Source organism: Bos indicus, chromosome 7 (assembly GCF_029378745.1).
Source record: "Bos indicus isolate NIAB-ARS_2022 breed Sahiwal x Tharparkar chromosome 7, NIAB-ARS_B.indTharparkar_mat_pri_1.0, whole genome shotgun sequence".
NCBI classification, from domain to species: Eukaryota; Metazoa; Chordata; class Mammalia; order Artiodactyla; family Bovidae; genus Bos; species Bos indicus.
This window is the reverse complement of record NC_091766.1, coordinates 7,622,583-7,650,514: the sequence shown is the minus strand read 5'-3', so window position 1 is coordinate 7,650,514 and position 27,932 is coordinate 7,622,583. Positions and strand designations below refer to the sequence as shown.

Below are 27,932 nucleotides of genomic sequence, written 5' to 3'. Positions count from 1 at the left end.
GAGATGAGGGTTTGATCCCTGGGTGGCGAAGATTCCCCTGGAGAAGGAACTGGCAACCCACCCCAGTATTCTTGCCTGGAAAATCCTATGGACAGAGGAGTCTGGTGGGCTACAGTCCACGGTGTTGCAGAGAGTTGGACATGACTTAGTGACTAAACCACCACCATAGTTACTTTACAATGTTGCATTTGCTTCTGCTGTACAGCAAAGTGAATCAGCTATATTGATACATATATGTAGATCCACTCTTTTTAAAATTCTTTTCCCATATAGGTCATTATAGAGCACTGAGTAGAGTTCCCTGTGATATACAGTAGGTCCTTCTAAGTTATCGATTTTATATGTAATAGTGTGTATGCTGCTGCTGCTAAGTCGCTTCAGTTGTGTCTGACTCTATGCGACCCCATAGACCGGCAGCCCAACAGGCTCGGCCGTCCCTGGGATTCTCCAGGCAAGAATACTGGAGTGGGTTGCCATTTCCTTCTCCAATGCATGAAAGTGAAAAGTGAAAGTGAAGTCACTCAGTCGTGTCCGACTCTTAGCGACCCCATGGACTGCAGCCTACCAGGCTCCTCCATCCATGGGATTTTCCAGGCAAGAGTACTGGAGTGGGGTGCCATCGCCTTCTCCGAATAGTGTGTATATGTCAATTCTAATCTTTCAATTTATCCCATCCCCCTTCCCTCTGGTGTCCATCATTGTTCTTGTTCAATCATGATGTCGTATCTGACTCTTTGTGACCTCATAGACAGTAGCATGCTAGGCTTCCCTGTCTTTCACTATCTCCTGGAATTTGCTCGGACTCATGTCCATTGAGTCGGTGATGCCATCCAACCATCTCATCCACTGTCACTCCCTGCTCTTCCTGCCCTCAATCTTTCTCAGCATCAGAGTTTTTTCCTAATGAGTTGGCTCTTCACACCAAGTTGCCAAAGTATTGGAGTATAGTACTGGAGCTTCAGCTGATGTCCATAGGTGAATATATTGAATCCACACCCCACCCCCAGGAGTCTTGGACCTGCCAGTATGGTGACCTTGACCCCAGCATTCCACTCAAGACTACACACAGGAGTGGTCAAACCTGATGGACTCAGAGATCATCTCTTACAGCCACCCCCATTTCCAGATGGGGGAACTTGGGGTGACAGTTAAAGCCAGGCAGTGGAAGAGTCAGGATTAGAACCCAGCTGCTTACAGTGTGTGTGTGTGAGTGTGTATGTGAGTGTGTATGTGAGTATATGTATGAGTGTGTGTGTGTGAGTGTGTGTGTGTGTGTGTGTGTGTGCGTGCACACACTTGTTTAGTAAGAAAGCCCCCTTTGTCCCCCTAGGTTCCACTTTTCAATCTGGCCTTTGTGACAGCCTCTCAGATATTCCTCCTCTGAAAGGCCTTCCTGGACCACTGCTGGACATGACTGAAGCAACTTAGCATGCATGTACTCAACCACTAGCTGGCTTCCTGGTATCGCTGGGAAAAATCATTAGCCAGTGAAATCAGTAAAGAAATAAATACCCATGGCTACTTCCTGCAGAGCAAGTCATGGGAGTCGTCCATGGGAGAGGTGGCCCACAGTAGTGGCCCTAATTTAGAGCTTGTGCCTGGGACTTGTGATTTGGAGCTCTCTGTGTTTCATTAGTGAGGGTTGCTTACTCCCCACCCTTTCCTCTTTCCCTTCTTCTCTACCTCCTCAGCCTTCCAGAGGACATATTGCCTACATCAGTCTGTCTGTATTTTTAAAAGAAAAAATTTTTGATGCTGACCATTTTTAAAGTCTTTATTGAATTTGTTACAAAATTGCATGCATGTGTGCATGCTCAATTGTGTCTGACTCTTTGCGACCCTTTGGACTGTAGCCCACCAGGCTCCTCTGTCCATGGGATTTTCCAGGCAAAAATATTTGAGCAGGTTGCCATGCCCTCCTCCAGGGGATCTTCCCAACACAGGGATCAAACCCGCATCTCCTGTGTCTTCTGCATTACAGGCAGATTCTTTACCTGCCGAGCCATTGGGGAAGCCCCTGTTACAACATTGCTTCTGTTTCAAGTTTTGGCTTTTTGACTATGAGGCATGTGAGATCTTAGGCCCCTGACCAGGGATTGAACCCGCACCCCCTGTGATGGAAGACAAAGTCTTAACCACTGGACTGCCAGGGAAGTCCTTGTCTGTATTTTTGAAAGGAATTTTAATTGTGGTAAAATACACAAAACATTTACCATCTTAATCATTTTAAGTGTATAGTTCAGTGGTATTAAGTACATTCACATCGTGGTGAAATCGTCATCACCAACCATCTCCTGAATTTTACATCTTCCCTAGTTAAAACCCTGGATTTGTTAAACACTAAATTCCTGTTCCCTCCCCCAGGCTCTGGTAACTATCATCCTACTTTCTGTGTCTATGAATTTGACCCCTCCAGGGACCTCATTTGAGGATATCATACATTATTTGCCCTCCTGTGTCTTGCTTATTTCCTTTAGCATAATGTCATCAAGGTTCATTGATGTTATAGCATGTGTGACAATTTCCTTCCTTTTAAAGGCTGCATAATATTCTACTGTGAGGTTTCCAGGTGGTGCTAGAGGTAAAGAACCTGCCTGCTAATGCAGGAGACATAAATGATTAAGGTTTGATCCCTGGGTTGGGAAGATCCTCTGGAGAAGGGCATGGCAACCCACTCCAGTATTCTTGCCTGGAGAATTCCATGGACAGAGGAGCCTGGCAGGCTACGGTCCATGGAGTCACAAAGAGTGGGACATGACTAAAGAGACAGCACACACACATGCAATATTCCACTGTATGAATGGATCACATTAAAAAACAGTTTATTTTGTGTTTGGGTGTAGCCAATTAACAATGTTGTGACAGTTTTAGGTGAACAGGGAAGGGATTCAGTCATACATACAGTGTAGCCCTTCTCTCCCAACTCCCCTCCTATCCAGGGTGCCACATAACATTATGAGCAGAGTTCCATGTACTACCCAGTAGGTCCCTGTTGGTTGTCCGTTTTAAATACAGCAGAGTGTACATGCGAATGGATCACATTTTATTTATCCATTCTTTAATCGACAGATGGTTGGGTTGCTTCCACTTTTTGCCTATTGTGAGTAGTTCTTTCATGAACATGAGTGTACATATATCTATCTGAGTCTCTGCTTTCACTTCTTTTGAGGATCTACCCAGAAGTGGGATTGCTAGAACATATGGTAATTCTATGTTTAATTTTTTTTTGAGGAACAACCATAATGTTCTCCATTTTCCATTCTCTCCAGCAATGCATAGGTTTCCAGTTTCTTCACATCCTTGCAAACACTCTGGCTGGTGGAAGAGCCAGTCAGTCAGAGCCCCTAGTGGGGGGCACCCCTGGCAGAGGTGGGGGAGGTGGAGGACACAGGTGAGAACTTGCACTGCAAGGTTCCTTTAGCTGTGCTGTCCAAGGAGGTAGGGGCACAGAGGGAACCCTTGGCTCATAGGACAGAGTGGAAGAGACCGATGAGAGCAGGACTTGAGCATTTTGAGCAATTGCCTTGATGTTGTCTGACATCCATGGGCCCTCAAACGTGAGTGAAGCTGGCCTTGGTGGGGGATTCAGGGGGTCTCTGCCTGCTCCCTGTCCCCCTTGAATTAGAGGCACTGAGCTTGAATTGTCTTGACAATGGAAAGAATGGCAGGGCTTGCCTCCAAGGATTGCGTTAAGGTTCCAAGAAATGAGGTGCCACCCAGATGGCATGTAGTACGTGCTCCATACCGGCTCACTGTGTTACTAATATTACTGCTACCCACCCACGCTGCTTTGGTTTCTTCAGGGCAAGGATTTGAGTGCAAATAGTTTATTTGAGAAGTGATCACAGAAAAGACCAGTAAGTGGGGAGGAAGTGAACCCCAAAGAATTGCAAACGGGGACTCAAACAAATACATATACATCCATGGTCATAGCAGCACATATCACAGTAGCCAAAAAGGTGGAAACAGGGACTTCCCTGAAGGTCCAGTGGTTAAGACTCTGCTTCCAATGTAGGGGGCAAGTGTTCGATCCCTGGTGGGGGAACTAAGATGCTACATGTGTGGCCAAAATGAAACAAAATAAAACAAAAACCATCCTAAGTCTCCAACAGTTGAATGGATAAACAAAATGTGCTACATTCTTACAAAGAACTATTACTAGCAGTACAAGAAATGAACCACCGATACATGTTACAAGGTAATGAACTTTGAAAACGTGCTGAGTGAAGAAAGCTACAAAAGATGTAAAAGGTTGCAGCGTTTGATTCCGTTTGTATGAAATGTCCAGAACAGACAAAAAGATTAGTGATTGCCAGGGGTGGGCGGAGGGGAGAGTGGACTGCTGATGGGGACGGGGTCTCCTTTTGGGGTGATTTGAGTCTGAGTGAACTCCGGGAGTTGGTGATGGACAGGGAGGCCTGGAATGCTGCGATTCATGGGGTTGCAAAGAGTTGGACACGACTGAGCGACTGAACTGAACTGAACTGAACTGAAGTGTTTCGGAACTAGGTTAGAAGTGGTGGTTGCACAGCGCTGTGAATGCCAGTGACTTGCTCACTAAAAAAAAAAAAAAAAAAGGTTTTATATCATGTGGATTTCACCTCAATTAAAGGTTGAAGAGGGAAGTAAGACAGGGGAAAGGAGGTAACTTATAAAGAAAGTCTTTCTCGTGGGCAGCTGGAGTCCTGCTGGAGAACCTTAGTAACACATGTAGAACCACATATCGGTCATTGCACCAGAAAGAAAGAGCCGGAGCTCATCAGTCATTGGTTAAAACTCATCAGCAAAGCTCATCAGTCATTGGTTGAGACTCATCAGCAATGCTCATCAGTCATTGGTTGAGAGCTCCTTTCAGAAGGGAGGAGGGGAGGAAGTTTGTTTTAATTTTCTAACACTCTGGCCAGCTGTGCATTGGCAGGAAGGATGCTCTGCAAAGTCAAGGCTGAGGGCATATAGAGGGGCCAGCTGGGTGGAGCTCCTCCTCCTTGGGGGAGGAAGCGTCCTTGGCGCCTGGGACTTACATGTATTAGTATGCCAGGCATATCATGCTTCGGTCCACAGGTCATTGTGTGTATATGGCACACCCATGGCCGGAGGGTGGTTCCCACCTTCACTGACCCCCATCCCATGTGTCCCCCCCCCAGGATGCTGCCCATCACAGAGCAACTGCTGCACCTCCTGGGATTGGAGAAGACGGCGTTCCGTTTGTATGCTGTGTCCGGGCTCCTTCTCACCCTGCTCTTCTTCCTCTTCCGTCTGCTGCTGCAGTTCCTGAGGCTCTGCTGGGGTTTCTATATCACCTGCCGCCGACTACGCTGCTTCCCCCAGCCACCCCGGCGCAACTGGCTGCTGGGCCACCTGGGCATGGTGGGTGTGGCTGGGCAGGTTTGCCGGGTGGGCCAGGGCAGGTACAGGTATTCAGTAAGGATGATGGCCCTGCTGGCTTCCCTTATCCCCTCAAGAATCTGGTTGGAGCCATAAACAGACCCATTTTACAGGATCTGAGTGAGACTGAGGTTCAGAGAGGGCAAGCAGTTTACCCAAGGTCACACAGCTTGGACGAGGCAGAGCTGACTCTAAAGTTCTCTCTATAATTCCGGGCTATTGCTATAGCAACAGGCATCAGTGCTTATGAAATCCCAGGAAAGGAGAGTGGGAGGTATCCTTGTAGACTTCATTGCTTCACCTGAACCCAGTGTGGTTTCATGAACTTGCTCATTCTCTTTAATGCTGTGGTCCCAGGTGAGGATTTCAGCCCTTTTCTTTCATTTCTTTTCTTATTTCATATATATATTCCAAGTATTAGTTCAGGCACTTTATACATATTAACTCATTTAGTCCTCTTGACAGTCCTAGAAGGTAGGTCCAGCAACTATCTCCTTATTTTTTTTTTCTTCTGGAGAATACTGTGGCACAGAGAGGTTAGGTTAAGTAGCTGGCCCTCGGCCACACAGCTTGTAAGTGGCAGAGTCTGGGTTCAAACCCGTGCTGTCTAGTCCCAGTACGCCTGATCTTAGCTCTCTACTCTTGCCCATCTGGCTTCTGGATGAGAAAGGCTGGACTTTTCTAAATGCACTTCAGAGGTTGTAAGAGAGAAATTCAGACTCCCAAGGGTGCCAAGACTGGGGGGCCTCAGAGTCCAGCCCCTATTTCCCTGCTGGACTCACCTGGTTCCCCTTCCAGCCCTAAATGAAGCTGAGGGACAGCTTCATTGTGGAGACCTTCCGAATTAAAGCCTTATGCTGAACTTGGAGGACTTTGGGGAGGCAGTTTGGGGCGGTGGTCATCAGCATGGACTTGCCTCTCTCGACCATGAGCTGCCTGTGTGACCTTGAGAAGCTTCTTCACCTCCCTGTACTTCATCTGCATTGTGGAAATAGGATCATGCCTGATAACCCCGTGAGAGTGTTCCAACGATTCTTGAAGTCATTTCTGTGGCATGCTTGGTTCTGGGCCTGCTACACAGAGGTGGGTGTCTGCTCTTCACTCCGGGGTCCTGCAGAGACTGAAAGGAGCAAGTGATTCTAGATGTCTTTTAGATACTGCTTGGAGTAAGTGTCTCAGGAGAAGGAAGGAGGAAACACATGTCCATTCAATAGTGCAAAATACATTCATTTTACTTAGTTTTGGGAATTACCTTCCTGGAGCCAGCACTTACCAAGTTTTGCCTCTTTGTACCTGAATCATCTCCCTCTCTTCTGTTCTCCAAGCCCTGCTCAGGCCTCCTTTCTCCTCTTTTGCTGTTCCATGGTCTAGACTCCTTCCTGGGCTTCTGCCTTCCTTCTCACCCCTCTGGTTCATCCCTCATCCAGGCTCCAGAAAGATTCCTGAATCCCACCGTGTTCCTCCCCTGCTCACACACCCTCCAGGCTCCCCACTGCTGTCCTGAGAAACTCCTAACTCCTCAGCTGGAGTTCAAGTCCCTTTAGACTCTCACCCTCACCCTCCTCACCTGTTCCATGGTTTCCCTCTAGTCTAATAGAATGACTTCCTGTTCCATGAACAAGCTCTGCCTTTCCATCTCCATGACCTTTGCCAAAACTGCCCTCTGCCAAGAATATCTTTCCCTGTCAGATGAACTTCTGCTCATTTTCCATGCCCCATATCCAGCCTTACTCCAGGAAGCCCTCTGGCATGATGGTGGTCCTGAAAGTGATGGCCAGGCCCTGCTGCCACGGGTGGTAGGCCAGGGCCAGCTCTGAAGTTCAACCTCGATCCCATGGGCCCATCCTGGGGCTGAGAGATCTGGATAATGCCGTAGTCTCCCTTGGGTGTGGACAGGCTCAGGGCTGAACTTGACCCAGAAGGAGAGGCAGAAATCAGAGAAGAGTCATTCATTCATTCTAAAATTTCTGGGCCCTGCCATTCACCAGGCACTGGGTTAGGTCTTTTGTATTTGAGCTCTCCCAGTTCTCACAGCTTATGAGATAGGGATGGACCTGCCCTACATTTTGGATTTGATCTTTGGGGCTCAAAGAGGTCGAGTGACTTGCCCAAGGTCACACAGCTGCTGAGGATGGGTTTGAGCTCAGATCCACCTGATACTGAGCCTGAAGAGCTCTGCCTCATAGAGCATGTTGGTTAAGAGCAGGTGTTTTGGAGCCTGGGGGGCCTAGGTTCAAATCCTGCCTTCACCACTGTGGCAGGTGATGCCACTGTCTGTTCACATCCTCTCTGCCCATTTCTGGCTGCAAGGAGCTGACTTGCCTGTGTTCTAGGGCTTTCTCTAGCTGTAACCCACTCTGCCTGGGTGGACTGTTAGCTTGTGAATTAATGCCCCAGGATAGCCCTCAGTCAGTGACTATGGGCCTAAAGGAGCTGGTATAAAACATCCCTGCCCCCTCACCCTCAAATGGTTGGTGGGTTGATCCTGAGATGGATGTCCCCCAAGAGGTCCCCAGTGGGAATGAGCCCCAGTTGCCCATGGGGATAATTCCCTTGCTGATTCTTTACTGGCTGCCTTTCTGTCTATCTCACTCCCCCTCTCCTTACCCATGTTTTGGGGGATTACCCTCCCAAGTAAACTGCTTGCCCTAGAACCCTTGTCTTTCTGCTTCTAGGGGAGCCCAAATGAAGACAGTCCCTTACTCACCTGTAACTTAACACAAGTCATTTGACCCTACTGAGTAAAGTAAAATGGGGGAAATAGTAGCATCTACGTGATAGGGTTTTTGTGTGGGTTGAACATACGAGTATATGAAAAATGCCCATGGCAGTGCCCAACACTGCAAACATGTGTATGTGTTAGAACAATACCAGTGATATTTTATTACAAACAAAAATACTCAATAAATGCTAATCATTATCATTATTGTGTTTGCTGTTACTGGTTTTATTTCTTGAGCACCAGCTGTGTGTCAAGCCCTGTGCTAGGACTCATTCATGTTGCTGTTTCATAAATTGTCTCAATTGTCCTCAGAAGGGGAGTTGATTCCCTCCCCCCCGCCCACCACCCCAGTTTTAAGCTGAGGGAATGTAGGCTCATCGAGGTGCAGCAGACTGTCTACAATCACACAGCCCTTCCTGGTTTCTTTTGAGGGCTTTCTTTTGAGGAAGTGGTAGGAGGGAAGGGCCAGGGGAAACCAGGGCTGGGTACCATCTCACGACCTTTCTCTACCACCACCTACAGTATCTCCCAAATGAGAGAGGCCTCCAAGATGAGAAGAAGGTGCTGGACGACATGCACCACGTGATCCTCGTGTGGCTAGGGCCCGTCCTGCCACTGGTGGTTCTGGTGCACCCTGACTACATCAAGCCACTGGTGGGCGCCTCAGGTAGGCAGGCTGGGCCTCTGATTGATGAGTAAACCCTCAACTCCCACAGCCTACCAGGGTTTCTAAGTAGGTAGGCTATCCAGAGGAAAGGCTGTTTGAGTAGGGCTTTGAAGTATGAATAGGAGTTTACCAGAGCTGACTCACAGATAATGAGAACAGCAAGGGAAAAGAGGTGACAATATCTAAAAGTCCCAGGAACTTTGATAGGATGTTCACTCCTCAAAGTCAGAGCAAACATGTTCAGATAGGCAGTTGTTTTGCCTAAGCTTTTGTTAAATGGTTGTTGCTTAATTTTAAGCCACGGCACTCCCATCACTTGGGTTCTGACACTCCCACTGTGGCTATCCAAATCTGCAGCCTGTTCTGTTAACCTAGGCTGACTGGTGGAGAGGGAAAAGTAGAAAGATTGCCTCTCCCTTCTGCATTCCACATCTATCCCAGGGTTAGGATTCCCAAGTGCTCCTGGGGAGCACTTGCTCAGCCTTCATTATGCAGCTGGAATAACCCCCTCCTCCTGGAAACCTCCCTTGATTCCCTACACAGACCATAGCTCTTTCCTCTGAACTCTTCCATTCTCACTCCTAACCATTTAGGGCTGAGTTATCTGTGTCCAGCATTCTATCTTCCTCATAAGTGAGTCTCTAGGCACCCAGGGTGGCCTCAGATGTACCTGGGCATCTCCAGAGGTATCAGAGGATGTTTGAGAGAAGAGGGATGGGAAATAAAGAGCTCCAGGAATTTTAGGACCTCTGGCTTCAGCTTTGGCCTCTGCAAACACACTTCTGGAGACCACCTTCAGGGTGGCCCCTGGAGCCATGAAGGCGAAAGGGGCTGTCATTCTTCTCAGCTCTGCCCTTCTCCTGCTTCTGTATCCCCCACTGTTGCATGTGTAAGGGAATGTGCTCAGTCGCTCAGTTGTGTCTGACTCTTTGCAACTCCATGGACTGTAGCCCGCCAGGGTCCTCTGTCTATGGGGTTTCCCAGGCAAGGATACTGGAGTGGGTTGCCATTTCCTCTTCCAGGGGATTGAACCCACATCTCCTGCATTGGCAGGTGGATTATTCACCACTGTGCCACCTGAGAAGCCTCTTGCAGGGGAATAACCATCCCCATAGAACAAAGAGGGAAAATCAGACTCTGGGGGGAGGGGAGCAGTGACACTTCCAAGGGATGGACACCAAGTTGTGGAAAAGAGGCCTGGACCAGGACTTGGGTGGGCTGGGTTTGAATCCAGGCTGGAGCATGTGTGCTATGTGACCCAGTGATTTATTTAGCTTCGGGCTTCAGCTTCTGATCTATTAAATGGGGCAGCTGTGAAGACTCAGTAAGATAGTGTTGGGTAGGTGCTAAATAAGGCTTTCTTCTCTTCTGCCTTTAAAAATTTTTATTTTAATTGGAGGATAATTGCTGTACAATATTGTGTTGGTTTCTGCCATAAATCAACAAGACTCTGCCTTTTAAATCTTTTTTTTTCCTTTCTTTCCCACTCCCCCTCCCTATCACCTCAGAGCCTCTGTTTTCTGAATGTCATCCTGCATGATTGTGAGACCCCCTCTGCAAGTAGACCAGGCAGTAGGGCCCCCACCATAAGCTTAGCACTTGATGGGACTTTCCCAGAGGTCCAGCGGTTAAGACTCCACTCCCCAATGCAGGGGGCGTGGTTTCAATCCGTAGTCTGGGAACTAAGGTTCCGCATGCAGTGGAGAGCAGCCAAAAATAAACAAAGGAAAAATTAAGCTTAGCACTTTAGTCCGATGCTCAGGTCTCTTCCCTTCCTCTCCCTTCTGCCCTCTCAGGACTGGCAGGAAATCCTTTGCCTCACCCACAGGAGGAACCAGATGGGAGACTGCAGTTCAGGGAGGGTGGGGCTGTGAGTCAGGAGAAGCAGCCTGGAGTCGGGTCTCCTGGCCCCAGGAAGTCCAGGCCCCTCTGTACCTGCTTATCTCATATTAGACAGGCCTGGCCCCAAGTTTCAGATTCCAATGTCTAGGGACCACATCTGGGGGTGGGGGTGGAGAGGGGCTTGCTCTTCTGGGCTTAAACCCACACAGCTGATGAAAGCCATGGCTCCTCCTTGAACCTCTGTTTCTTTATCTTCCAAGAGATGTTTGTGATAGAGATAGAAGGTAGGTAAAAATGCTTTCTAGAATGACAAAGCAGGATATATAGCCATATAACTGTAGCTTTGTTTTTATATACTCATTTCTAAAATTGAGCTGTAATCACATACAGTATAATTACTTATCTTAAAGTGGAAGGTATTTAGTGCATCATAGTTGTGCAATCATTCACCCTCCCTAGTTTCAAAACCTTTTTAATCACCCCATAAAACACCCCATAGCTATGAAGTTGCCATCTCTCATTCCTTTCTCTTTTTGACACTGGTACATACTTTCTGTCCCCATGGACTTTCTTTTCTGGACATATCATAAGAAAGGAGTTATACAACATAGGGTCTTTTGCAACTGACTTCTTTTATGCTGAATAATGTTTTTGAGGTTCAGCCACACTGTAGCAATGACCAGGACTTCATTCCTTTTTTAAGGTTGAGTAATATTTCATTTATGGATATATGGATATACCACATTTGTTTATCCATTCATCTGCTGGTAAACATCTGGGTTGTTTCTGCCTTTCGACTGTTATGAATAAGAGTGCTAGGAACATGTGTGTACAAGTTTTGGACATATGTTTTCATTTCTCTTGGGCAGATACCTCGTTGTAGAATTGTGGGGTCATATGGGGCTTTCCAGGTGGCTCAGTGGAGAATCCACCTGCCAATGCAGGAGACACAGGAGACACGAGTTCAATCCCTGGGTCAGGAATGTCCCCTGGAGAAGGAAGTGGCAACCCACTCCAGTATTCTTGGCTGGAAATCCCAGGGACAGAGGAGCCTGGGGGGTTACAGACCACGAGGTCGCAAAGAGTCAGACACAAGGAAGCACACATGTACGCTGATGGGAATTTTATGTTTAACTTTTCAGGGAGCCGCCAAACTGTTTTCCATGGTTCCTATGCATTCATGTTTCCCTATTAGGCTCCTCCTGTGAGCTGGGGACTGAGATTTTTCATCTCACAAATTCTTGATACCACTGAGCAATAATTATAATCACAGTAGTATCCCAGGTGGCTCAGTGGTAAAGAATCCACCTGCCAATGTAGGAGACACAGGAGACACGGGTTCAAACCCTGGATCAGGAAAATACCCTGAGGAAGGAAATGGCAATCCAAATAGAGAAAATAGAGCAGTCCCGCCTGCCTCATGGCAACCCTACAAAAACTCAATGAATTCGTTCTCCTGGCACTCAGTAGGTGCTCATTAAATATTTCTGCATATAAATGAATTAACCAACTGTCGGCTACTTTTCATGGAGAAGGAAATGGCAACCCACTCCAGTATTCTTGCCTGGGAAATCTCAGGGACAGAGGAGCCTGGCGGGCTATGTCCATGGAGTTGCAAAGAGTCGGACATAACTGAGCAACTGAGCACACACACACACAGCAAAAACAGCCATGCATGCTAAGTTGCTTCAGTCGTGTCCGACTCTTTAAGACCCCATAGACTTTAGGAAATGAGACAGGAGCTGGACTCAGAGCACCAGTGTACAAAGTGAAGGAGCTTGTGTTTTATCCTGGGGGTGTTAGGAAGCCATGGGAGGTGTTTGAGCAGGACAGCCATTATACAGGTTCATGTGTCAGAAAGAGCCCTAAAGGGCCTAGCCTGGAGTCCAGAGCCCAGAGAGGAGAGACGAGACTTCCACCTCCCCATCCAAAGCTGCCTCTTCCCAGAAGTCTGCCTTGACTTATAGCAGCCCTTTCTTTGTGACTCCCTCTACTCCTGGCATACATTCTACCTGCTTGCATGGTGTGCCTCTGCTTCCCTTTTCTACCACACCCAGAGCTCCACCAGGCAGGGCGTGGAGCTGAGCCATCTCTGGGTCCTCAGCATCGCTCATCATGGGTTGGGCACAAAAGGGTGGTGGAAGAGGTTTGTTGAATGGGAGAATGAGTGGACAGGTGGTTGTGCATACAATTGGCCAATTCCTAGGGAGTGTGTGTGTAGGTGGCTGAGTAATATCTCAGGTAAAATTGACATCACTTGAGTTTCAGGTACTTCCTTCCTGCACCCTGCCCATTCTGTCCCAATTCTATTTAGCACATAGAAAGGGAATTCACTCACTCCATCCACCCATCCATCCACCCATCCATCTAATGATCCATCCATCTATCCACCCACCCATCCATCCACCCACCCATCCATCCACCCATCCATCCAATGATCCATCCATTCATCCATCCAACCATTGATAGTTTTCATTCATTCATCCTTTGATTGGCTAATTCATTCACACAATAAAAATTTATTTAGCACCAATACATTAGTGATCAACTAGGTCCCTCCCCTCAAGGAATTTGTAACTGATAGTGACTGATGGGAGAGGGAATGGCATGCAAGTGGAGACTGGAAGAATGAGGAAAGAGTTTTCGAGACAGAGAGGGTGCCTGGTGGAAAGACTCAGAACCGAGAGAGAACATAGCTTTTCAAGAAGCTGAGAAAAGTTCTGTGATGTTAGCAAGTTGAATGTATGTGGGGCAAGGGATGGTTGAGGTGGAGGGCAGAGGTATTTTGAGAGTGGTGTGGACTGGGATAGGTCACTCAGAGTGTTGAAAATGGGCTGAGCAGCTGTGTTTGAGACTGATGAGTGTGTGGGCAGGAAGGGACATGGTCAGATCTAGAGTCAGATAAGATCTCCCTGGATCTAGGGTGCAGAGCAGACTGGAAAGGGAGAGGCTGGAGACTGTGAGCACAGGAGGTATAATTCAGATGGCCTGAGTTGGCAGAAAAGAAGGGGTGAATTAGGGGAAGAATCAGGTGAAGAAAACCATTCTGGAGAGAGTGCATAGTCTGGGCAAAAGTTTGGAAGTGAGGGTCAGCATGTGGGGTTATTTGGCATTTGCTGAAGGATGAAAGGGAGAGGAATATGGCAGCCAGATGGGGCTGGGCTTTCAGTGCTAGCCTGAGCTTGAAATGTTTTACAAGGGCAATAGGGAGCCATGGGAGGTGTTTGAGCAGGGGAGGCTCATGTTCAGATCAGGTGTTATAAGAATCTCCCTGGGGCAGGTGTGGAGGATTGCACTGGAGGGGTGAGGTGGGAGGTGAGAGCCCAGAGTGGAGGCCCAAGGAGGTCATAAGCAGAGGTCAAGTGTCAGAACCTTGTTTTGAGGCATCGTCACCTCTTCTCTCCCCACAGCTGCCGTTGCCCCCAAGGATGACCTTTTCTATGGCTTCCTGAAACCTTGGCTGGGTGAGCTCGGGACTGGGTAGGCTGGAGCTGGGGCTTCAGGGAAGAGGGGGTGGGGCATGAGGTTTCCTGGAAAGGTCCTTAACCTCGATCTCCTGGGTGTAGGAGATGGGCTGCTGCTCAGCAGAGGTGACAAGTGGAGCCAGCACCGCCGCCTGCTGACGCCTGCCTTCCATTTCGACATCCTGAAGCCCTACATGAAGATCTTCAACCAGTGCGCTGATACCATGCATGTGAGTCCCAGGGTTTCTTGGGGAGAGGATATCTGGAAGTGGGGCTGGTCCAGACTCCAGCTTGTGGGCAAGTCATGCGACATCAGGAAGCCTATGTCAGGAAGCCTTACTTCCTTTTTTTTTTTTTTTAAAAACAAACTATTTACTAATTTTTGGCTGTACTGGGTCTTCATCGCTGCGTGGGCTTTTCTCTGTTTGTGGACACAGGGGCTGTTCTCTAGTTGCAGTGCGTGGGCTCCTCATCGCGGGGGCTTCTCTTGTTTCCGAAGGCAGGCTCTGTGGGCTTTGGTAATCGTGGCTCGTGGGTTCAGAAGTTGCATGTCCGACCTTTAGAGCACAGGCTCAATAGTTGTGGTGCACAGACTTACTTTCTCTGAGGCATGTGGGATCTTCCTGGGCCAGAGATTGAACCCGTATCTCTTGCGTCGGCAGGCGGATTCTTTACCACTGAACCACCAGGGAAGCCCTCACTTCCTTTACTTATGAAGTGGGCTTGTAGTGAGCTTGCAACAGGGTTATTATCAGCCTGGCTGAAAGTCTGTGGTCTCCATGCCCATTTGTCATGTGTCTTTGTCTTCCAGGCTAAATGGCGGGGCCTGGCAGAGGGCTCAGAGGTCTCCCTTGATATGTTTGAGCATGTCAGCCTCATGACCCTGGACTGTCTTCAGAAATGTGTCTTCAGCTACAACAGCAACTGTCAGGAGTGAGTATGGCCTCCCTAGGGAACACAGAGCCAGCTGCTGCAGGGGCAGGGTGACGAGAGGAGAAAGAAATCTCTTAGCTGTTAGGCACTCCTGGGCTGTTGGTGCTCTGCCACTGACAGGCTGTGTGGTTCTGGGAAACTGACATCACGTCTCTGAGCCTGCTTCCTTATCCCCAAAACGCACATCTCCATCTGGTCCTCATAGTCATCGTAGGGGAATTAAATGAGATAATATGAGTCAATGGATTGGCACACAGTAGATGCTCAGTGAGTGCTAAGTTTAATTCATTCTTCCATGAAAAGTATGTGGTCTTTGGAAAGAGTCCCTCCCCACACTTTCTGAGCCTCAGTTTTTTGTTTGTAAAATAAGAGTGTCAGTGCCTGGCCTGAGAGATGCTTGAAGGTTAAAATGATGTAGCACTGCCCTGGCACACAGTAGGTGATGAGTGGATGTTTGTTGAGTGAATAAATAAAATATCTATTGCCCTGGTTCACTGATTCATTCATCAAATCTCTGTTGTGCAACTACTGCGTGCCTGGCACTATGCTAGCTATGGGGGATATGGTGGTGAGCACTCAGTCCCAGTTCCTTGGAGCTTCTAGTATAAGTGGGGATATAAGGAATAAGGGACATAATGACTGTCAAGTTTATAGCACATAGTAGGTCCTCAGCAACGAGCTGCTGACTCTGTTACTCTGGGCGTTGTGGTGGTATTGTTTCAGTTAGGTAAGGTGGAGATGGCCTTCATAATTAATTCATTAGTTGATCCAAAAAATATATTTTGAGTGCCTGCTATGTCCCAGCTCTAGAGTAGAAAACGGTGGTCAACAACACAGACAAGGAACTTACATTTTAGTGGGAAGAGGGGCAGTAACCACGAGCAAATAAGCAAGAAAACGGCAGCTGGTGAGAAAGGCATGAAGACAACGAGCACACTTAAGGACAGCTCTTGGCAGCTCTGCCCCTTGCGATTTCGTTTTTCTTTTTTTCAAAATAACAGCTCTACCGAGATGTAGTTGATATACCATACAATTCACCCGTTTAAATTATACAACCAATGGCTTTTAGTCTGTTCACAAAATTGTGCACCCATCACCATAAATTGATTTTAGAATATTTTCACTGAGAAGAAACCCTGTATCATTGTATTATTCTTTCATCCCCCACTTCCCACTTGCCCTCCAGATCTAGGCAATTACTGATCTTCCTTATGTCTCTGTAGATTTGTCTTTTACGGAAATTTCATGTAGATTTCCATAAAATTCACATAGACACAGAATTTCATGTCTGGTTTCTTTCAGTCAATACATTGTTTCCAGATTCACCCATGTTGTAGATGAATTACCAATAATTAATTTTAAAACTTGTTGAATAACATTCCACTTACCATATAATGTGGTTCAGCAGTAAAGAATCCATCTTCAGTGCAGGAAATACAGGAGATGTGGGTTCAATTTCTGGGTCAGGAAGATCCTCTGGAGAAGTAAATGTCAACCCACTCTAACATTCTTGCCTGGGAAATCCCATGGACAGAGAAGCCTGGCGGAGTGTAGTCCATGGGGTCGCAAAGAGTCAGACACGACTGAGAAGTTAAATGGCAGTACCATATAATATCATGTTTTGCTTATCCAAGCATCTGTTGAAAGACATTAAGGTCTTTCAACATAAAATGTCTTTCAAAGACATAAAATATTTCAATTTTTGGGCTATTATGAACAATGCTGCTATAAATATTTTTGTACAAGTTTCTGTGTGAACATTTTAAATTCTGTTGGGTACATACCTAATCATAGAATTACTGGTCTTTATGATAATTCTTTGTTTAATCTTTTTTGGAACTGCCTAACTTTTTCCAAAAATTGGTTGCAGCATTGTACATTCCTACCAGCAGTATGTGAGACTCCAATCTCTCTACACCCTCAGCAACACTTGTTATTATCTATCTTTTTGATTATTGCCATCTTAGTTGAGGTTAAGTGGTATTTCATTGTAGTTTTTGTTTGCATTTCCCTAATAGATAATGGTTAATTTCCCTAATGTCCCTAGCGTCACCAACTCAATGGACATGAATTTGAGCAAACTCCAGGAGACAGGGAAGCCTGGCGTGCTGCAGTCCATAGGGTCACAAAGAGTCAGACACAACTTATCAACTGAAAGCAACAATAATGGCTAATACTGTGAAGCATCTTTTCAGGTGCTTATGGGCCAGGTGTATGTCTTCTTTGGAGAAATGTCTTTGCATATTCCTTGCCCATTTTAAAGTTGGGTTATTTGTCTTTCTTATTACTGAGTTTTTATCTGTCTGTTTGGCTGTGGCAGGTCTTAGTTGCAGCACACAGGACCTTTGGTCTTCGTTGTGGCATGCAGAACCTTTTAGTCGTCACGTGTGAGCTCTTAGTCATGGCATGTGGGGTCTAGGTCCCCAACCAGAAATCAAACCTGAGCCTCCTGCAGTGGGAGGGCAGAGTCTTAGCCATGGGACTCCAGGGAAGTCCTTATTATTGACTTATTTTAAGAGTGCTTTGCATATTTTAGATACAAGCTCCTCATCAGATACGCGATTTGCAAATATTTTCTCCCACACTGTGGATTGTAGTCATTTAATTTTAGTGATGCTTCATTTATATGGAAGTCCTCATCTCTCTTTGGGCCTGTTTTAAAATGTACCTAGAATTTAGTTTTATTCAGGTTATGGTGAGGACTACAGATGAGGAAGCAGTTGCGATAGTTTGTTACTTACCATTTCCAAGATGAGGCGAGGGCGGGGGGGTGGGGCGTGGTATGCCACAAGACACAAGGCTGCCTGGAGAAGCACCAGGACGGGGCATGGCAGGAACATTTTCAGGGGGTCTTCTATGGGAAGGAATGGGAAAGGCAGGGTATGCAGCCTTAGGACAGGGTAGTTTTTTTTTTTAAGTTTTTAAAAAAAGTTTGTTTATAGGTGAGATGAGTCTTTGATGTGGGCTCTTGGTTACTGCGTGTGGGCTTTCTCTAGCTGCCGTGAGCAGAAGCCACTCTCTAGCTGCTGCGGTGTGTGGGCTTCTCATTGAGGTGGGTTTTCTTGTGACAGTGTGTTTTCTTGTTGCAGCTCACAGGCTCTAGACAGCAGGCTTCAGTAGTTGTGGCACATGCCCATAGTTGTCCTGAGGCATGTAGGATCTTAGTTCCTGGACCGGGGATCCAACCTGTGTCCCCTGCATCGGCAGGCAAATTCTTAACCACTGAACAACCAGGGAACTCCTAGGCTTGGCTACTTTGTATGATTTCAGCTGGCTCTGGGGCAGAGAGGTGCCCCAAGTTATCCAGTGCTTGGCCCTGGGATAATTAAGGTAGGGGTATAGTGATTCAGCCCAGTAATGTTTGGAGTATGGACTCTGGATTGGTTAGTTTGCAAAAGAAAGGCATGCTCCTGGGTGAGTCATTTGCTGCCTCTAAGAAACAGCTAGTCCTGGGAGGGGTGGTGTCTGTCCAGTCAGTGAGGCTCCAGATGGACAAACATCTAGAATACAAGGAAATGGACTTCTGGTGGTCCAGAGGTTAAGAGTCCACCTGCCAATGCAGGGGTTCAATCTCTGGTCTGGAAATTAAGACCCCACAGGCCTTGGAGCAACAAGGCCTCTGTGCTACAACTACTGAGCCGGTGGGCCTAGAGCCTGTTCTCTGCAACAAGAGAAGCCACTACAGTGAGAAGCCCATGCACTTCAATGAAGAGTAGCTCCCTGCTTGTCACAATTAGAGAAAGTCTGCATGCAGCACTTAAGACCTAGTGCAGCCAAAACAAACAAACAAACAAGGAAATAAGAAAGTAGAGTTAATTCAGGGCTGCTCTTTGTGGTAAAGAACCCGCCTGCCCATGCAGGAGACATGGGTTCGATCCCTGAGTTGGGAAGATCCCCCAGAGAAGGAAATGGCAACCCACTCCAGTATTCTTGCCTGGAGAATCCCATGGACAGATGAGCCCACGGGGTCACAAAAAGTTGGACACAACTTAGCAATTAAACAACAACAACTCTGTCACCTGCCCATTGAGAGAGGAAGCTTGTCTTAGGGCCTATGCTCATGTCCTTTTTTCTCCCTGGCAGGAAGATGAGCGATTACATCTCAGCCATCATTGAACTGAGTGCCCTGGTGGTCCGGCGCCAGTATCGCCTGCATCACTACCTCGATTTCATCTACTACCGCACAGCTGATGGACGGCGCTTCCGGCAGGCCTGTGACACCGTGCATGGTTTCACCACAGAGGTCATTCAGGAGCGGCGGCGGGCGCTACGCCAACAGGGGGCTGAGGCCTGGTTTAAGGCCAAGCAGGGCAAGACCTTGGACTTCATTGATGTGCTGCTCCTGGCCAAGGTGAGACGGGACCCTGGACGGTGGAGTCCTGCCTGGGACAGCTTCCTCATGAGCTGGCACAACTGTGGAAAATCCAAACTCAGGTGGATCTCAGGTGGCATTAGTGGTAAACCACCTGCCTGCAGTGCACGAAATGCAAGCGACATGGGATCGATTCCTGAGTCAGGAAGATCCCCTGGAGAAGGAAATGGCAGCTCACTCCAGTATTCTTGCCTGGGACATCCCATGGACGGAGGAGCCTGGCAGGCTATAGTCCATGGGGTCGCAAAGAGTCAGGCGTGACTGAGTGCACACATATAGAATGTGGATCTAGAAGGCAAGCAGATGTAGAACATGTGAGACTATTCATTTGCTAGATCTGCAGTGGGGTTTCCCAGGTGGTGTGGATGTAAAGAATCCACCTGCCAGTGCAGGAGATGCAAGAGATGCAGGTTTGATCCCTGGATTGGGACGATCCCCTGGAGAAGGGAATAGCTCCTCTCTCCAGTATTCCTGCCTGGAAAATTCCATGGACAGAGGAGGCCGGTGGGCTACAGTCCATAGGGCTGCAAAGAGTTGGACATGACTGAGCAACTGAGCACAGATTTGCCATAAAAAAAGCTGCATGACACTGGGTGGTTTGTTTATTTACTTATAGTATTAAAAATTTTATTTTATTAATTTGTTTGGCCGATCTTTGTTGATGTGTGTGGGCTTTCTCTAGTTGTGGCGAGTAGGGGCTACTCTTCATTGCCATGCACAGGCTTCTCCTTGCAGTGGCTTCTCTTGCTGCAGAGCACGGGCTCTAAGGGGAGGGCTTCAGTAGTTGTAGCACGTGGGCTCAGTAGTTTTGGCGCACGGGCTTAGTTGATCCACAGCATGTGGGGTCTTCCAGGAACAGGGATTGAATTGCCCCCTGAACTGGCAGGTAGATTCGTATCCAATGAACCCCCAGGGAAGTCCCAGCACTGGGAGGTTCAAGGGCAGAAATCAGTCTTCTCAGTCTGGAGGTTAGAACTCTGAGATCACAGTGATGGCAGCACTGGTTTCTCCCGAGGCCGCTCTCCTTGGCTTGCAGCTGGCTGTCCTCACCTGTGTCTTCACATGGCCTCTCCTCTGTCCATGTCTGTCCTCTTCTCCTCTTCTCGTAAGGACACTGGTCACACTGGATTAAGGCCCACACTAATGACCTCACTGTAATTTAATTACCTCTGCAAAAGCCTTATCTCCAGATAAGGTCACATTTTGGGGTTAGGATTTTAACTCATGGGTTCTGGAGTGGGGGAGGGGAGGGACACATTTCAGCCCACGGCACTAACAAAGATGAAACACAAGATCTTGAAGAAATACGACACTTGCAGAGATAGGTGGTCACCTGTTTGTAATGCTTCTGTGGAGTTTCTGAGCAGCACCTGGGTTTTGGATTCAGACGGTCCTGGATGCTAGTTCTAGCTCTACCACTTCATGCATATTTGACCTTAGTCTTCCCTCTGACCCTCAGTTTCCTCATTTATAACATGACGATCATAAGATCTGATCATGAGATTTTGTCAGGCCTCCGGCAAGATGCTTGATGATACGAACTGCCGAAGAAATGTGAACTCCCTTCTTCCTCTCACCTTTGGCTCTCTTTCCCTCTTTCTTGGACAAGTTGCATACCTCTGTCTGCTTGGGCTTCCATGGTAGTCAGATGGTAAAGAATCTGCCTGCAATGCAGAAGACGTGGGTTTGATCCCTGGGTCAGGAAGATACCCTGGAGAAGGGAATGGCAACCCACTCCAGTATTTTTGCTTGGAGAATTCCATGGACAGAGGACCCTGGCAGACTGCAGTCCATGGGGTGGCAAAGAGTCAAGACATGACTGAGTGACTAACACACACACACACCTGCCTGGAATCCTTTCCCCTGCAGCTTGGCTTAAGAGAAAGAGGTGGGTGTCTTTAATAAATATATATTCATTTATTTGGCTGCTCTGGGTCTTAGGTGCAGCATGTGAGATCTTTTTAAAATTTTTATTTATTTGTTTTTGGCTGTGCTAGGTCTTTGTTGCTGCTCAGGCTTTCTCGAGTAGCAGTAACTGGGGGTTACTCTTCGTTTGGTGTATGGGCTTCTCATTGCGGTGGCATCTCTTATTGCAGAGCATGGGCTCTAGGTGTGTGGGCTCAGTAGTTGTGGTACATGGGCTGAGTTGCTCCCCAGCATGTGAGATCTTCCGGGACCAGGGATTGAACCCCTTGACACCTGCATTGGAAGGCAAATTGTTAATCACTGGGCCACAGGGACGTCTCCAAAGGGGGTGTCCTAGGAAGAACTCCTAGGTTGTGGCGGGTGAGACAAAATGAGCTGAGCAGTCTATTGCCCATTCTAGGATGAAGATGGAAAGGAACTCTCAGACGAGGACATCCGAGCTGAGGCAGACACATTCATGTTTGAGGGTGAGGATGTGGGGTGAGGCTAAGGAAGGATGGGAAAGGGACCCATTGTCTGAGGACAGCATCTCTGCTACCTTCAGCAGCCTCTATCTGGGCTCCTTATCTGCCTGCAGGTCATGACACAACTTCCAGTGGGCTGTCATGGGTACTGTTCAACTTGGCCAAGTATCCAGAGTACCAGGAGAAGTGCCGAGAAGAGATCCAGGAAGTCATGAAAGGCCGGGAGCTGGAGGAACTGGAGTGGTCAGTCTTGGGTCCTGGGGATATTGGGGGCAGGTTGAGTTTAGAGCCTTGAGTATTAATCTCTCTACCACTTACTGTCTAACTAACCTTAGACAAGTCACTTAAACTCCTTGAATTTAAGTTTCTTCAACTGTAAAATGGGATGACAGTAATGCATAGGCATTCTTCATAGTGCAGGAATTCTTAGTTGGGAATGTCTTAGTCAGAAAAGGTTGCAATAATGCTGTGTAACAAACAGTTCCTAAGCTCAGTGGTTTGCAGCAAGCATTTATTTATTGCTCTTGTCTGCACATACTTTTTGCTGTCATCTGCATATTTCTCTTATTGCTGCTGAGCTTCACTGAGTTGAATAGGTTTGTTTCCAAGCTGAGGTTTGAATTCAGATCTGTCCTACATGTCTCCTCATTCTCCTTGGACCAGCAGCCATACTGGACATGGTTCTCTCAAGGCAGACTCCAGAAGCACAAAGAATCACACAATTAAAAACCTCTGCTTGCACTGTAACATTCTATTAGCTAAAGCATTTCACCGGGCTGATCCCAACATGAGTCGGGTGGGACATAGACTCCATCCATCTGAGCTGAAGGTACTCAGAATCACATGGCAAAGGGCATGGTGCCTAATTCCAGTGTAGTGGGGAAGTGTAAGAATCAGGAATAATAATCTAGTTTACTTCAGATGTGTGCTGTGTAGAGCTGATTCTGGATGATGCAAAGAAAACACAGCATTATGCAGCATCAAACAACTAGAAAGTCCCTTTTGGTTCATTATCAGTCATTTGGATTATGAACTCAGGGAGACACTTTCAGCTGATGCCATCTTACACTGATGCCATCTTACATTGATGCCATTTTACACCTTGCTAATCTGCCTTGTTAAGGAAGGGAGAAGACGCCTCAGACTCTGAGAATTGGCAGGAGGTGGTGTCTAGCCAGAACTCAACACCTGTCTTCTCTTTTCCCAGTGGTGTTTACATTTATGGATCTCTTTATACCAGGCATGCCATTTGCCCTTTGTGGTAGCAGCATAAAATTTCTTTGAAAGACAGCCTGTTAGTGTAAAGAAAACAATCTAGATCATGAACAATTATAATTAATCTAATGTTGGGCACTGAAGTCCAAAGGAAAAAAAATTAATACAGTATAAGGAGATAATGTGTGGGTTTATAAATACTGAAGTTGAACCATTCAGGCTGGTAAATCGGTGCTACTCTAGGTTGCTCTGTTTGTCCTGGCACATCCCCAGGGGTGCCCCCTGACCTCCACACAATTCATCAGTTAGAGAATTAATGCTGGGCTCAAAGACATCCAGCTAGCGCTGCTCTGATTGGTCAGGGGGCAGATATTTTTTCTGTTGAGGATTAGAGGTGTGTGCAGGGCATAACTGCAAATGCCTGAAGTTGGGGGAAGTCTGAAATCCTGGACTGGTTTCCTGTGGTTGCTCCTAATAGCCTATGCATATGTGTGTGTGTGTCTCTAGGGGAGGGGTGGCGTCACGGCCTGGCCTCTAGTCACCCACTGTTCCACATTCCCCAGGGACGACCTGACCCAACTGCCCTTCACCACCATGTGCATCAAGGAGAGCCTCCGCCAGTTCCCACCTGTGACCCTGGTCTCCCGCCGCTGCACGGAGGACATCAAGCTCCCAGACGGACGCATCATCCCCAAAGGTGCCCCCTTTGTGCTCCCTGTTGCCCGCTTGCTCTGTTGCCTATGGGGGTCTGGCCATGCCTGCCCCAGGTGCGTTATCCTTGTAGGCAATTTATAGCCTGTTGCTTCTGGGGGTGGTGAGGAGATCCTGTTGTGTGTTTGTATCGGGGAGATAGAGGTGGGTGGATCCAAGCAGAAAGAAAGGAGTAGGTATGATGGGGTGGGCTCTGTGAGAGTGCAGGTAGAGAAGGATTGGCTTCATTCTGTTGCCAGATATCCCCTGGAGGCCAGGTCCTATCCTGGGTGAGGCTGGGCATCTAGTGAAGCCTCATCCCCAGCTCCAAGCCTTGAGTACCAGCCAGTCTGGGGAAGATTCAGCAGGACATGGATGTTCCCAGTCACATGGGGTGAGGGATGGGCTACAGGGAGGGACAGGGACTGGAGCAGCCCCAGATAAGGAGTGATGACTGTATCTGGCATGGAATGCAGGGAGGGCTGCCTGGAAGAGGGAACATGAGAGGTGAGCCTTGGGAAATGAAAGAGAGAACATGCTTATGGAGCAGAGCCTCAGGGTACAGATAGTGAAAGAAGTGGAATGTACGGTTGAGGCACTTGAACTTAATCCTCGGGGTGGTAGGGAGCCATGCGAGGTATTTGAGCTGTGGAGGAGCAATGTCAGATGTGTGAGTAAGATCCCTGTGTGGCCAGGATGACAGCTTGGAAGAAGGCTATGGGGACCTCTAATGGAGAAGCAAGGCAGTAGATGGTGAAGCAGAAGATTTTAAGGAAGGATGGGCAGGAAACGGTGGCAGATGGCTTGTGGGAATTGTGTGGCTCTGGAGAGAGCTGGGGGAGGGGTAGGTCTCCAGAGGAGGTCCTGGTTTCCCTCATTTCTACTGACCCCACTGACCCTCCCCCTCCCCACAGGAATCATCTGCCTGGTTAGCATCTATGGGACCCACTATAACCCTGCAGTGTGGCCTGACTCCAAGGTGAGCTCCTGCCCCAACCCTCCCTTCTCTCGGCTTCTTCCTCCTAAGACCTTGGTCAGCAAGGCCACCCCTCTCCTCCTCCCCAGGGAGCCAGATGGTAGGGCTGAATGCAGGGCTTGAGGACTTCTTCTCACCGTCACCCCCATTCATTCACCCATTCACTGTTAATTCACTATATCTACAAATCTTTTTTTTTTTTTTTTAACTTTTTGACTGCACTGTGTGGCATGTGGGCTCTTAGTTTCCTGATCAGGGATTGAACCCATGCTCCCTGCAGTGGAATTGCAGGGTCCTAACCACTGGACTGCCAGGGTTCAGTTCAGTTCAGTCACTCAGTTGTGTCTGACTCTTTGTGACCCCATGGGCTGCAGCACACCAGGCTTCCCTGTCCATCACCAACTCCTGGAGCTTACTCAAACTCATGTCTATCCAGTCGGTGATGCCATCCAACCGTCTCATCCTCTGTCGTCCCCTTCTCCTCCTGCCTTCAATCTATCTCAGCATCGGAGTCTTTTCTTGCTCCTCCACAGCTCTTTGCATCAGGTGGCCAAAGTATTGGAGCTTCAGCATCAGTCCTTCCAATGAATATTCAGGATTGATTTCCTTTAGGATTGATTGGTTGGATCTCCTTGCAGTCCAAGGGACTCTCAAGAGTCTTCTCCAACACCACAGTTCAAAAGCATCAATTCTTCAGTGCTTAGCTTTCTTTATGGTCCAAGTCTCACTCATCCATACATGACTACTGGAAAAACCATAGCTTTGACTAGATGGGCCTTTGTTGGTGAAGTAATATCTCTGCTTTTTAATAGTCTAGGTTGGTCATAGCTTTTCTTCCAAGCAGCAAGCACCTTTTAATCTCAAGGCTGCAGTCACCATCTGCAGTAATTTTGGAGTCCAAGACTGCCAGGGAAACCCCAACACATCTTTCTTGAGCAACTACTGTGTATGGGACACTGAGGGCCCTCTGGGGCACTCTGTCTTTGCTCTCACAGAGCAGACAGTGAAGTGAGGAGGAAGAAAATAAGCAAATAAATAAGATCATTTTGAACTGTGATAAGTACACAAAGGAAACAAAAGCTGGCCTGGGTTGGGGGAGAGCAGTTTAGCTCACACAGTGAGGAAGGTCCTTACTAGAGAAGAGAGGGGTGAGCTAAAACTGAAAATGTTCACACTTTAAAAGTGTGAGGAGCAGGGAAAACTGTGTCCCATGTGGAGGCAACTGCCAGTGCAAAGGTCCTGTGGTAGAATGGAAAAGAGGCAGGTGTGGCTGGACCTCTTGGCCCAGCTGGTCTGGCCCCCAGAGGCTGAGGGAGGGAACCACGCTGGGACGGCCAGAATCAGGCCCCCTTAAACTCACCCACAATCTACTTCTGCCTAGGTGTACAACCCCTATCGCTTTGATCCGGACAACCCACAGCAGCGCTCCCCATTGGCTTACGTGCCCTTTTCTGCAGGACCCAGGTAACTTTTATTTCCCCCAATCCAAGTGAAGTGTAGGAGGAACATCAAGGCCAGTGGAAGGTCAGGGATGTGCCTGTTAGGAGCAGAAACCACTGGGGGTGTCCTGTCCACCAACCTGGTACCCTGTTCGTGCCCTCACTACATCAGGAAGCCCCCAAATCAGACCCTACGATATCATCCAGGGTATCAGATATCTACTCTATGCCAAGCCCTGAGTTCTGGGCTCATGTGCTCTTAATGGCTCTATGATGCCTTTGTCCGGGAGTTGAGGCTCCCAGTGTGTGTTAGCCGTTCAGTCATGTCCAACTCTCTGCGACCCCATGCACTGTAGCGCGCCAGGCTCCTCTGTTCATGGGATTCTCCAGGCAAGAGTACTGGAGTGGGTTGCTATGCCCTTCTCCAGGGGAACTTCCTAACCCAGGGATCGAACCCAGGTCTCCCTCATTGCAGGCAGATTCTTTACCGTCTGAGCTACCCGGGAAACCCTGAGGCTCCGAGGGGGAGGTCATTTCACTCCATCCCAGGGACCCCGCTCACACAGCGGCTTAGCCTGAGCCCCCCTGTCCTCCGTCCACCAGGAACTGCATCGGACAGAGCTTCGCCATGGCTGAGATGCGCGTGGCTGTGGCGCTGACGCTACTGCGTTTCCGCCTGAGCGTGGACCGAACACGCAAGGTGCGGCGGAAGCCCGAGCTCATTCTGCGCACGGAGAACGGCATCTGGCTCAAGGTGGAGCCGCTGCCTCCGCGGGCCTGAAGGTCGGCGCGCCCCTGAAGGTCGGCGCTCCTGCGGATCCCAGGGGCCCAAGCCCCGCCCCGAGAGGCCTAGGTTCCGCCCCCGAGGGCCCAGGCCCCGCCCCCAAGAGCCTGAGGGCATAGACCACGCCCCCTGGAAGGCTCAGCTCCTGGAGGACCGGACTCCCCCGTTAAGCAGCCTGATGGTGCAGGTCACAACCACTCAAGGCAAGGCTCCGCATCTGGAGGGTCTGATCCCGCCCCTCGAGGTCGAGAACCCGTCCCCCTAAGTGCCAGTTTCCGCCCTCTTATTTGAGGGACCAGGATTGGCCACGTTCCCTTGGGCTCAGGCCCCTCCCCAGCATCTCTCGGAGGACCAAGGATAGATACCTTAGGCCTCTAGGCTACAAGCCCAGTCTACCTCAGATCGCGGCTGGCTTTTAAATTGAAGACTTGAAAACTGGAGCCTGAGATCAGAACCCTGAACATCACCTTCCTGAAGCCCCCAGCTCACAGGGATGAACTCCCGAGGCTGCATCCCAGGGCCCAGGATGTTTGTTGTTGACTTGTAAGCCCAGACTCTCCCTCTCAAGCCCCTTCCTTCTTCCCTTGCTCATAACCCCTTTGGCGAGTGTCCTGAATTTTGTAGAATATAAGCAAAGCATGCAGACAGCTCCTATCACCCACTCCCTAGCCAGATCAGATCCTCACACCTGGATTCCAGCAAGGAAATGAGAGGTCCTGGACAGCTGGGAAGTTGTGGGCTAGGAGGCTGGGAAGCCGTTTGTCTTTGGACATAAACTTGGGCTTTTTGTGACAGTTTGTGCATTCGTTTATTTCAACATGTGCATGCTAAGTCTCTTCAGTGGTGTCCGACTCTTTGCGACCCTATGGACTGTAGCCCGCCAGGCTCCTCTGTCCATGGGGTTCTCTGCACAAGAATAACTGGAGTGGATTGCCATGCCCTCCTCTAGGGGATCTTCCCAACCCAGGGTTCAAATCCCTTTTGTCCCCTGCATTGGCAGATGGGTTCTTTACCGTTAGTGCCACCTGGGAAGCCCCTTAATTCAAAATACTG

General features: G+C 48.4%; 1 protein-coding gene across 1 annotated transcript in view; it reads left to right on the top strand.

The window, feature by feature from the left end:
* Window positions 1-27,673, top strand: part of CYP4F22 (cytochrome P450 family 4 subfamily F member 22) — a 35,647-nt gene extending 7,974 nt beyond the window's left edge. The window contains exons 2-13 of the mRNA XM_070792619.1: window positions 5,145-5,367; window positions 8,630-8,774; window positions 14,027-14,080; window positions 14,183-14,310; window positions 14,892-15,013; window positions 19,097-19,364; window positions 21,712-21,778; window positions 21,889-22,018; window positions 23,554-23,687; window positions 24,595-24,659; window positions 26,038-26,120; window positions 26,699-27,673. Coding sequence (XP_070648720.1) covers window positions 5,146-5,367; window positions 8,630-8,774; window positions 14,027-14,080; window positions 14,183-14,310; window positions 14,892-15,013; window positions 19,097-19,364; window positions 21,712-21,778; window positions 21,889-22,018; window positions 23,554-23,687; window positions 24,595-24,659; window positions 26,038-26,120; window positions 26,699-26,876 — 1,596 coding nt within the window. The 5' untranslated portion in view covers window position 5,145 and the 3' untranslated portion in view covers window positions 26,877-27,673. The remainder of the gene's footprint in view (window positions 1-5,144; window positions 5,368-8,629; window positions 8,775-14,026; window positions 14,081-14,182; window positions 14,311-14,891; window positions 15,014-19,096; window positions 19,365-21,711; window positions 21,779-21,888; window positions 22,019-23,553; window positions 23,688-24,594; window positions 24,660-26,037; window positions 26,121-26,698) is intronic.
* The last annotated feature ends 259 nt before the right edge of the window (window positions 27,674-27,932 follow it).